This window comes from Protopterus annectens, chromosome 14.part0 (assembly GCF_019279795.1).
Source record: "Protopterus annectens isolate FY-2018-M chromosome 14.part0, PAN1.0, whole genome shotgun sequence".
In the NCBI taxonomy this organism is placed as follows: domain Eukaryota; kingdom Metazoa; phylum Chordata; order Ceratodontiformes; family Protopteridae; genus Protopterus; species Protopterus annectens.
Genome location: NC_056748.1, coordinates 852552693 through 852564735, shown reverse-complemented (window position 1 = coordinate 852564735; position 12043 = coordinate 852552693). Strand labels below are relative to the sequence as shown.

Here is a 12043-nt window from a genome sequence, read left to right as displayed (position 1 = left end):
GGTGTAAACCATCTCTGGCAAAGCAGTGAGGTTTTTTGGCCATGTCATCCCAGGCTGACAGTCCCCTTTAAATGATACCAAAAACTAAGCCAGTTATTAATCTTTTTGTTTATCCTGTGGCCTCATTCTAGGTGAGGGTAATATGCTGCTCTAGGCTAGGGACATGCCCGTCTTGGGCACTGCTCAATCATGTCTCTGTTCATATATTTAGTGAGGTATGTCTCAGTCGTTCGCATGAGCTATGACTGTCATAATAGTGGTTGTTGCCGAGAGACCAGAGTGCATGCGTCATCTGACAAATCCTGGCAAAAGACAGCTGACTCTGACTTTCTCCTTGTGTAACTTAGAGAGTGGGACATTCTTGTCTCTCTATGGAGTCTCCAATGACGAGAAAACTGTTGCGCCTTAAGGGCTTAGGTGAGACTGGTGTGCGTCGTGGGTGCTGTGGGAACTGTTGGTTATAACAGTCTCATGTTTTGGAGGTCTCTGGTGTTTTTTGAGAGAACCTTCATGTATGTTTTTATATATTGGATGTGTAGTGTGTGTATGAATAGTGTAGGATGAGCATAAGTAGTGGTGGCTGAGTTGGCAACTTTAGTGTCACTGTTTAGAATGCTGGAGATCAAGGATCCAAGATTCTTGGTGTAGATACAGCTCACTCTACTAGAGGTGAGGTATTAGTAGTGAGTTGTCAATGTACACGAGGCAATTGCTACACTGCATCAGGAGACCCAAGTCAACAAGGCTGGCAGAAGAAACCAAGGGTAGTCCAGCTGTCTGTAATGCTAGGTGTGAAGAACTCTGATTAAAAAGAGGGTGTTTTCAGGACTGACCTAGGAGGTGCTCTGTAGATTTTTTTTTTGGTTTTTAGCCGGTTGTTTAATAGGTCACAGCTCACTAGCAATACTATTCGCACTGGAAGTTTACTAAAGAGAGGACTACACTAATGTTCTACAGCTGTATCCAAGGGAAAAAATTGTTAAAATTCTGTCCAGCTATGGCACACTTTCGTGGCAGCGCACGATGCTGAACGACGAGCAGACAAGCAGAAATTCACTGAAATGCAGGGCTTAAATACCAGAAGTTGACCTTTAAATTAAAATAAAAAAAAACTCCAAAAGAACCATTGATTGTGTTTACTCCAAGCCCTGGACCAATCGTCACACTTTTCTCACAAGGGTGCAGAAGTACCTCTTCCAATCAAAAAGACCTTGGAAGATGTGCTTAGAATACAACAGCCACTACAAGCAGACCCCGATGCAGCAAACCTATATCTGGACTTTGCTACTAGCTACACTAATTTAGGCGGGAAACACTATAAAAAAAAGTTTTAAACAGCAGAAAAACAGGAAGGAGACACCAAAGAATGTTTTAAATGGCAAACAAATCAGTTATTAAAACACTCCCTGATGGCAAAACAGAACAGCTGCTTTGCAAACAGTGAAGTAGCAACAGTTACTTTGCAATCGGTGAAAACAGAAAAAGCTTTAAACCGTGAAAACAGCAACAAAATACGACTTTTAACAGGCACAGTAAGGATCCGCGGTGGTGCAGCGGTAGTGTTGCCTCACAGCAAGAGGCTCTCCCGTTCGATTCTTGGCTGGAGTGTGGGAGTGCCTTCTGTGTGGAGTCTGCTTGTCCTCCCAGCGGGTGGGTGTTCGAAAGACATGTGTAAATGGGTGTGCCTTCGTTGAAGGTTGAATGTCGAGCTGGCACCTCTGCGTTCGTGAAAAATCTACTGCCAATCAGCGGACCGGAGTTCCACTGTGCCGACCCCTAACTGGAAAAAGCTGAATGACAACAGGCACAGTAAGGCAGATAAATGTAGTACAACAGTGCAGTTTAGCTTACAGTAAGAAAATAGTGTTAAATATGTACACACCAAGTGCTGTAAATAGTATAATAGAGCAAAAAATGGGCAAGTTATGTTTTTTAGGAAGCTCAGAAGCCTCTAGTCATCTGGTATCTCTGCTGAGTTGTGGCTGATGACTCACCTCAGTTCAGCTCTGTTCAAACCAGTATTACTTCATTGCCGCCTCCTATTTTTGTATACTGTGATTTGTTTTCTTTATACTGTTTAAATCCTATGGTGCTTTCAATTGCATGTTAAAACTAGGAGAGAGACCACAGTTGTCTCAAGTTGCACACATTTATTTCCCCACTCTTCCACCCTTGTGGGGTTGTGTTTTTAAACAACTGTCTTTCTAGTCGCCTGTGTCTTGTTAATTTGACCACCTAACTCCTTACCTCTCCCCTTTCATTGGCTGTTAGTGAGCGCAAAATTATCATTTTGTGAAATCACTTAAACTATTTAAATGTATTGGCTATCCTACTGTATTCCATAGAACCAGAATACAAAGTGCCTACCCCCTTTCAATCAGTCTTGCTTTTTTAAGGTAAGTGGCACTCAAGTTTAGACAGCTAAAGCACAAGTTGCCCTCTTTCATATCTAACTGCTTAGTATAGACTGCAGTGCTTAGGATATAAACCATTTTTTCTATATTGCCTTTTAAAATCTGCAAAGCTATTGCAAGACAACCAATTATTGGAGAGCCCTCACCTCTCAGTAGTCATCTTGGGATTAGTGCTTCTGTTTCTCTCCTGGTGAGAGGAGGAGCACAGAGGCATTATTTAATGGAGACTGCTGGTAACTGGAGAACCTAATAACTGCTTTGTAGTTGACCGCTCTAAATTTTTGATTGTTTTGTTTATATTCTGCTCCTGGTGAGAGGAGCAGAAGTGTATTGATTCCTGACTGTTTCTGGTTGAGCAGTGAGTGTCTGCTTGATGATCCTGATTGGTCAGGTTGCTGTTCAAGAGATCTACCAGGAAAAGGCTACAAGAAGCCTACAGACCATTGCATCATCTGGGACAAGACTGTGGATCACCAAACAGGCTGTGGCCTGCTTCTCAGCTTGGGATTGGTGCTACAGATTGTTTCTGGTCAGAAGAGAATCCCAGCAGAGTGAAGCTGTGAGACCAGCACTAGTAGTAGCCAGGCAGTAGCCATTCATGTGACTCCCTCCATCATTCTTGACAAGCTAATTCTTAGTTTTCAGTAAGTACTGCTTGATTTGTTTCTAACTTTAGAATATCTGCCTGAATACTGTCATTAAATTTTCAGGGTCTACTTACTAGTTTCCCATCAAGTGTTGGGCAGTGCCCTGTAGAAACACTTTATTTTTCTTGTAAAAGCGCAATTGAAATTTCACCAATACTTAGTTGCACACATGACAACTAGTGTGCCGTGACAAGTACTGTCCCCAGAGTTGCAAACCAAATACACCTGACTTTTTTTTATATTCTCACTTCAGCTGCCTAATCTATAAAAAAAAAAAAAAAAAGTGTGTTGCCATTGATATGGCCGTTCCCACTAACTCCATTACCAGCTTGATAGATACAGGCATCCTGTGGCAATGTGGACATTGAGAATTAACTGGTTGTCAGTAAACAGGAGACAAACTGATATGGTATGTGAAAGATAATGTATAGTATCGCTGAAGGCAAAGCTCTCACATAAGTGCTCTTAACGTCTAATGTTGTCAGTAGTACACTTCACGCATCGCACACAATTCAAAGCGGACATATAGACCCACATATGCTGAGGCACTTAAATGTAACCTTACTAAGCCCCAGACGCAGCCAGATGAAGTACACACAATACCCTCGGCAGCTCCAAATGCACTCTTTCAAAACACCCACATCAGCACATATAGCAACATCTCATGGAGTCCTCTACTTCTAAGCCTATAAGGCAAGCCACCACACAGCCCAACATTCTGGTCAATGGAGACGACTAAGACTCACTGATGTGCCCCTCACCATTAGAGGAAAGAGAGTCAATGTCACTTGCTTATGAGGGGCTAGGATTAGACAGATTACGTATGCACTCGGGTCATTGGGCCACAAGCACCAGTAGGACTCCGTCGTACTCCATGTGGGTGTGACTCGAGATGTACCTCCCTAGACTATACGAAGAGACCCCTCATGGAGCTCTTGGAGTGCGTCTCCAAGGCTAGTATGAGCCTAGCATTGAGCAGCATTTTTACCTTCTCCAGGGATGATGCCGTAGTACGAATAAGATGGCCGACTTTAATTGTCTTGGTCATCTTAAGGGGTGCAATATTTATCGGCCTGGAAGGAGATGGTCAATGGACCACACTGCTTTGCCAGGGATGTTCTGCACCTTTCCCATCTGGGCTTTCGAATATTAGCTAAAACATGGTCTTCCCCAATAGTGCCTTTTTAGGTAATGTCAAACTGAATACTTATATCATAGCAAATCAAAACCAAGAAAATCTAAAGGTATTTCTGCGCAGTACTAGGAGTTTAAACAAAAAAACTTCACTCTGTAGAAACCATCTTCACCTTAGCGAATGCTGAGATCTGTACAGTCACTGAGACATGCTTTAAAGCCACGGAGAGCACACTTGTGGTCCAAGGTTATGCTTTCCACGCGTATGTAGATCAGCTACTAAATGAATGGGGACTAAAGAAGGTGTCTCAGTTTACATCAAAAATAAATGTACCTCAAGGCTGGTCAAGCAGAACAATGCACTTGAGCTTCTCCATGTTCAAATCACCATAGGCAAAATCCAGCATCACTTCCTTGCAGGCTGTAGGTCCCCCTCTAAACCAGGAAATCCATACCATGTGTTCAACTTATTGGAAACTATCACCATACAACCCAGTACCATATTCATGGGTGACTTTAATTACCCTACTGTTAACTGAGAATCCTATGTGACATCAAATGTACAGCCACAGAGATTCCTGGAGTTTGTAAACAAACTCCATGGACTAGATTGTCAGTACACTAACCAGGGGGTGCAACCATACTGGATATGATCTTTGCAAATATGGGGGGAGTGCTGCACACACCCTCTGTTGTAATGTTTTCCCTGATAGGGTCAGACCACAGAATGGTTTCCTTTGAAGTAAAAATAACCCCCCCCCCCCCCAGCTAACGCTGGAATATTCAGGAGCTACTCCATGGCTAACTTCCTGTGATTAAATGATAACCTGGTAAAATGTCAAGCCTCCATAAACCCTGAGAACACTGCCTATGCAGAACTGTTTACAGAAACTCTATACAGGGATGCTCATGAATGTATAGAGGCAGCTATACCCACCAGGAAAAAGTACAGAACTAACAAAAAAAAAAAAAAACAAGCCACCCTGGTGGAATCACAAAATCCATAGGCTGTATAACAGAAAGAAGAAAGTCATGACAAACATTGAGGTGCAGCACCTAGCAGGATAAAAGTGCTCTCATCAAACTTAATTCTGAGGACAAAGTCTCTACTAAAGCCAAATTTGATATCCACAACCTCAAAGGCACTACATAGTTGTGTGCAGAGTTCATTGCAAATGGAGCTACCTATACTGAACCAGAAGATAAAGCAAATGTACTGGCTAAATTCAGCTGTAACTTTACTCCTCTCTCTCTCCCCCCTCAACTTTCCCACAGGAAATGCCAACAAATAACTCCCCCTGCTATCACTAGGGAACAGGTCCTTAATGCTGTCTCCAAGGCCTAGAACCTTGCATCAGTGGGCCCAGACAATGTCCCAGGATGCCTTCTAAATAGCATAAAACAAGTTCTATCAGGTCCTCTGGAATTACTTTTTAACTGTAGCCTCCAAACAGGCTTTGTGCCTCAGGAATGGAGAGCAACAACAGTCATCCCTCTCCACAAAGGTGGATCATCTACTAACTCGTAAGTCTAATGAGGCTGTTGTGCAAAGCCATGGAAAGAATTATCATGGAAATGATTAATAATGATGTAGTAAATCTACAGACGCTGGACCCAACCCAGTTTGGTTTAGTCAAGTGCAGGTCATGCCTACTCAGCCTGGTCGACTTTTTTTTTTTGATAAGGTCACCAAAGCAATGGATGAGGGCAGAATGGTTCACACTGCTCGGGTTCACACTGCTCATCCTGACCTGGCCGAGGCATTTGACATAATACCCCACTCTGGCATTGACTAACTCGAGGTTTGGTACAAACCCGTAAGTCACCCCAGTGGATAGCCAGTTGACTTGCAAGACAGGACCCAGGAAGCTAGAATTGGGGGGGGGGGGTCCACCTCTACAAAGGGGACAGTCACAAGGGGAGTCCCTCGGGGATCGGCCCTTGGACTGCTCCTTTTTGGCATTTTACTTCTCTGAAGTGAAGGCCAATGTCCATGGTCTCTAGCCGAGGAGCTTTCATTGAGTGCCGCACTGATACAAATGTTCTCCAGGCAGGGCTGACAGACAAACTGGTGTCAGAGCCATGGACTAAAGCGAATTGTCAAATGCATCATAGTATACTTCGGGAAGTATTCCACCTCTCGTAACGGTCATAGCAACGACACACCCCTTAGTTGGTTCAGTAGTAGTCAGGGACTTGGACAAAGACGGTGGTCTAGTCTTTGACTGTCACGTGTCTACAGTAGTGAGAAAATCTTTGTTGCGCAGCTTATGAACAAAGGTATGGAATCTGGGTCCAAGGAAGTCGTTTTTCTACTACATTCGGCGTTCTTCACACCTGTTATTGAGTACAGTGCCCCCTTTGGCATGTATCTAACCAGGCATATCCAACAGGTGGAATGTCCACATAGGTCCCTCACTAAAATGCAAGGTGCAAGTAAAATGTTCTATGCAAATTGCCTCAAAGCCCTATCTTTGTATTCTGTCTCCTACAGGCTGTGGAGGGGAGTTCTATGCCTGGCATACAGGGCATTGTCAGACTCCACTCTGTACCTCTTGCATATCCACAAATCAAATGACACCAGAATTACCTGGTTCTAAAGCCTTGTACCTTGCCTGTGATATAAATAGGACCTACTGGAGAAAAGGGTATTGTTATCCCAGTGACTACTCCATCTCTGGAACAGGCTGTCCATCCATGTAAACAGAGTTCCTCCCCAACCCATTTTACTTGCAACTTGGACAGTTGGATGGGGAATAGGAAATGTCATCCCTGGTTTGCCACTTGTGTCTCTAATGGACAGGCAACCTGTAAAGTTAATTTCCCAGGCCCCTGCATGTAAACGTTTCCTCTCTGAAGCTTCTGCTTACACTTCTCAAGGGTACTAGAACTTGTCAGAGACTTGGGATGCATGGCTAGGCTTAAAAAGGCCCTTGTGGTCGTTGGCCCAGTAAACGCTGATCAACTTGCGCAGGTCTGGGTAGATTCATTCTCTGCATAACAAAAAGAAATGCTATTAAGAACCATCATATAGCTTCTGATACGAGAGGATTACCAAAGGTTATGTAACCAGGCTAGTTTTAAATAGTGAAACAGGTTTTCAGTTGGTGTGGATTTGGTGAGCTGATTAAATTGATTACAGTAACACTGGTTTCTTGAGCTTATTGTTGAATGATTAGTGTTCTGTGAAACTTCAATTTAGAAAGTTGCCCAAAATTCCTTGCATAATATAGTTACTGTATTTTCCAAAACTCTTAATTGTGAACTGATTTTAATCTGCATTATTTCAAGCATTGATTGTGATAATGAACTATTTCTTTCTGATAAATGTTTGGTTTGGGACATGCTTGAAGGTAGGGGGGCTTTGGGGAGTAGAGTATAAATAAACCTTACGTTCTCATCTGTATGGATATAAAATATTGCAGCTTAACGCTTTCTAAGCTTATTCTCACTGCTTTTGTCTCATTTTCTTTTTTCTGTTTTGATGAACTTCAGGATAAGGTAATGTTGAAAAACTGTTCACTGTGTGTATGTGGTAGTTATAAAATTATAGTTGCTGTATTCTTTCGTTACTGCATGTTTGTAGAATGGGACTTGCAGACTGCCTGGAAATGTGAAGTCTGGGAGTTTGAAATAAAAAAAAAAAAATCTAAATGCATAGTCGTACTTGTATATTTTCAGATGAAAACCTGTACTCTCAACAGTGCTGTCCATTTGTGCATGGAAATGTTGACTTAACTGTGTACTGGCTGGGCTTATCTTTTTTAAGCTGCAGTACACATTTGCAGCCATGCTGAAGTGCATTCCTACAGTTCTGGTACTGAAGCTTGAGTGCAGTTGATTTGTTCTACACAAGCAATGTTACCAGTGAGGTTAGGCTTTTTATTCTTGGAATCACTGAACCGTCATTGGCTAAAATTTAAGAATGTAGTAAAGATCTGAACTTTTTTTCCTACAGCTTTGTAATGGATTGCCCCCCCCCCCCCCCCAACGCCCGAGAAAGAAAAAAAAAGCTCTTATCGGTTTTCATGTTTTAGTTACTCTGGCAGCTATTATTGTGATGCTTTGGTAACTTGAACATGTTTGGCTCTGTGAAGCTGTATAATTCATAATGTGGGTTTGTGTCAGTAGTAGATGTTTCACCATCTAACTACACTTCCAGAGCTTTGGAACATCCCCACTCAAGACCGCATTCACTTCCATGGACCTCACTGAGCTATATGGTATAAGTGGGAGAGGCTTATATGCCAACTTCAGCCTTTAGTGTCCACTGCTGCACTGGTGATAAAATTTTAAGGCTTATGCTTCAGGCTTGACTTTGAGAGATTATACCCATCCTTCTCCTAGATGCTGAAGGCCCTCCTATCTGGATATCTCTTCACCCCATTCACTTTTTTTTCAGCACCTGTGCGGGTGCAGATCAATGCATTTTGTGTGCGCATTCTTCAGTCCATCAGTTTGGCCTTGCTACTTGTTTTTCATTAAATACTCAATTTGGAGAGCAGATGTCTGACTATTCTCTGCATGTTTATAGTTACTGTGGTGGTGTTTTTGGGATGGGCCTTGAGTGTCCCCAACTGCAGACTCTGCACAGCGCACCTTGACCAAGGCCCCTGTAGCATTGGCCAGGTGTGTAATTGATGCACCACAGTGAGAGACTTGCCCATATGAGAAGGATGTAGAGGAGGAGAGACTTGCCCATATGAGAAGGATGTAGAGGAGGAGAGCTGAAGACCTCCCTAGGATTCAGGGCATTAGATTTGATGAGCTTTCACAGACTGCAATCCTGATATTTGCATGGTGAGCCAAGGTCTCCGACATTGTTCCCCAGTTGGCTGCCATGTGCTTAGTCAACAGCCTGTCCTCCCAAGCTGAAAGCTTCCAGTTTTCAGACTAATCAGACGCTTCTTTGGCTGTGTTCTGATGCCTGTATTTTTTGGTTCCCTATGCTGAAGTATTCCTCATTGTTAATGATTGATGTTCCTTGCTTCAAAAAATTCTTCTGCACCACACTTTATGGTGACCTGAAAGTTGATTACTTGAAACCAAGTAAAAGGCATTCAGATGGCAGACATCTCTCACCTTGCCTTGATGGGCTCCTGTCCTTTTCTGCTTCCTAGGTTGCTCCTAAACGCACTTTTTTGCCATGTTGCCTGCTTTTTGTAAAGCCCTTGCTACTCCTGCTCATTCTTTAACTACAGGGCTTTCATCTGCAGCCAAAGTAAGAGCTGTCTGGAGGTGGGGGACATCATTCAAGCAGTATTGGGGGTACTTGATGCTCTGGTAGTGAGCATTTGAATGGCTTAACCCCACTCACTGGTCAAGGATAGAAATATTTGACCCCGTTTAGGCTCTCGATGCCTTTATCACATGGCTGCTCACTCCTACACAGATTATAATGGCTGCCACTCGTGGCTTCAGTGCAATTCTTTCTTCCCCCAAAGGTCAGTGTCATGCCAAGTCCTCCAAGGAGACCTTAGCTATACATTACATCCCCGCAGTACAAATGGGATGGAGGCACTCCTTCTCCTGCCCAGCATTGCAAGTAGACCAAGCTACTAATTGAACTCCTCACCAGGGCTTTGTCGGTGTGTGCCACTAGCAGTGGCTAGGCTGCATGACTAGACCAGAGTTTATAGAATTAAACAGTATACAACCATTTTCAGAACAGGAGTTCGTTTCGGGGGTATGTAGTCCTAATGGCTGTCAAGGCTCTGTAGCAAATTTGAATGCCTGAACATTTGCACTGTTTTGAAAGTGGCAAACATGGTGTGATACATCAGCAAGCAAATGTGAGATGCATTCTTCTGTGCGGGTTAGCTGTTGAAGCATAGTTTCTGACTCTGGAGGCAGGAGTGAGCCACAGGTTATCCTGAGTCTCCTCTCAAGATAACATGGCAGATCACTTGACCAGAAGAGAAACAAACCAGTGTCAGAGTTTACTAGATTGGTTACACGTGTCACAAATTGACCTTTCTGTTTGTCCAGGAAGCTGATGGCTACAAAAATATCACACAGGATACCTTTTCCAGTGGTTTAGGCAACCGAAGCTTTGTCCTGCTAAGAAGGCCTTGTAATAGAGGACAAGCTTTAAGTGCTTCTTATAGCTCCCCTCCTATTTTTTTTTTTCCCTAACCATGGCATCAATTGGATGCTCATTGTGGTGACTGTTGGCCCATAGTGCTAATGTTGGTTTCTGCAACAGAAAACTTCCCTAGCTTTTCACCCTCGTCTTTCAACAGAGTGGATACCCTCCATCCTGGACACCTACATGCCATTGATGTAGGAGGGACGTCTGCCTGTGCTGTCTTTCTTGACATGTTATGAAAGTTGTACATGCAAGTACTGAGCATCAGCAATCGGTTTGGCTGATCTACTTTATGGATAAGTATCCTGTTGGCGGCTTTGTTCTGTGGGTGTCAGCTGTATATGACAGTTAAATTTAAACAAGAGAAAGCAAATGCCCAATAAAGTTTTTAAGTTGGTGGTTTTATTTAGTAGGTATGAGATTTAAGTATTTCTATAATGCTAGGTTTGCTTGTAGATTTCAATCCTTAACCAGCCCACACTTTACTTTTGCTGGTGGGGGGTGGGGGGTGTTGGTTGGCTGAATTAATTTTTAGCCTTGTCAGAAACAAAAATGGTGAAGGAAGACAAAACATGATGGGAAGGGGGTGATGCTGATGTCTCCAAGGAAACCACTGAGCATATATGGCATTTTGTCCTCCAGGTTTTCATAAGAGTTTCCTCAAGCATATTGTTAGGCAATTTAACAGTTTTCTTTTGCTTTTTGGAATTCTACTACTGTGTTCGGTTTTACTACTGCGGTGGTGGTGCTGCGGTAGTGTTGCTTCACAGTAAGACATCCTGTTTGATTCTCCGCTAAAGCATCTTCTGTGTGGAGACGTGCGTGAATGGGAGTATGAAGGTTGTGCGTCAGGGCTGGCAACTCGGAATGTAACAATCTACTGCCAATCATTAGCGGACCGCAGTTCTGCTGTGGCGACCCCTAACTGGGAAAAGCTGAAAGATAAAACTACTGTGTTCAGTTTTACTTTGTCACCTGTTATTGCTTTTGGCTGTCTCGATTGTCCAGTCTTTGTTCTTTCACTGTTGCAGTATTCATTGCATGTGGGATATCTTGCTGAGGATAGCGAAACAGCTGACAAGTATAGCAAAGCCTTTACAGCCCCTCAGTGTCATACATCAGACGTATGCTATCTGAGCAGGCATAAAGGTGATGTATACAAGCTCTATCCTCAGAACTTATTTGCTTTAAGTCCAAATGCCACAGTTTATACTCTGTGCTGAACACCTTTCATCAAGCTGGTTCCTACTGAGCTGTTTATAGATAAGTGCCCCTTTGTGGTTCCTTTTTCTCTGTTTGAAAGTTAGTCAGCCAGGAAAGGAGAAAAGGAAAATGTCAGTGTGGGAGGCAGATTTCTCAAAGTGCCTGCTTTGCTTGGGTGCTATGCACAACCATACCCAGTGGAACATTTGTCAAGCTTTTGTTCCAGAAACTCTCTCCACACCAGTCCATCTTCCTTGGCCATCTGTCGAGTAAACTCCTTAAGCTTTTGACCTATATTAGCATGGCTAAATCTACCCACTTTGAGGTGCATCCACCTCTTAAAAAGGCTAAAGTCTTGCCCTGATTCTGCTGCTGTCCAACCTCCACTGGACATCTCTGGTGAGTTGGATGAAGACTCTGCATTGCTAGTGCCAGTTACCTCTGTCACACCCCAGTTGGTAGCGGGCATGGCACCTACTTCTTGCACGTTCTTTGAGTTTGTGTAAACATCCATAATGAAGGTTGAGGGGGACCATGGCTGATTATCTCCAAATATA

The 12043-nt window shown here is 43.3% G+C and overlaps 1 protein-coding gene across 3 annotated transcripts in view; it reads left to right on the top strand.

Annotated features, from left to right (window-relative positions):
- LOC122789296 (prosaposin) overlaps window positions 1–12043 on the top strand; it is a 705108-nt gene that overhangs the window by 309076 nt on the left and 383989 nt on the right. For 2 of the 3 annotated variants that reach the window (XM_044056612.1, XM_044056610.1), the window contains exon 8: window positions 7691–7696. The exons of the other annotated variant lie outside the window; for it this stretch is intronic. In XM_044056612.1, coding sequence (XP_043912547.1) covers window positions 7691–7696 — 6 coding nt within the window. The remainder of the gene's footprint in view (window positions 1–7690; window positions 7697–12043) is intronic. 3 annotated transcript variants of the gene reach the window in all.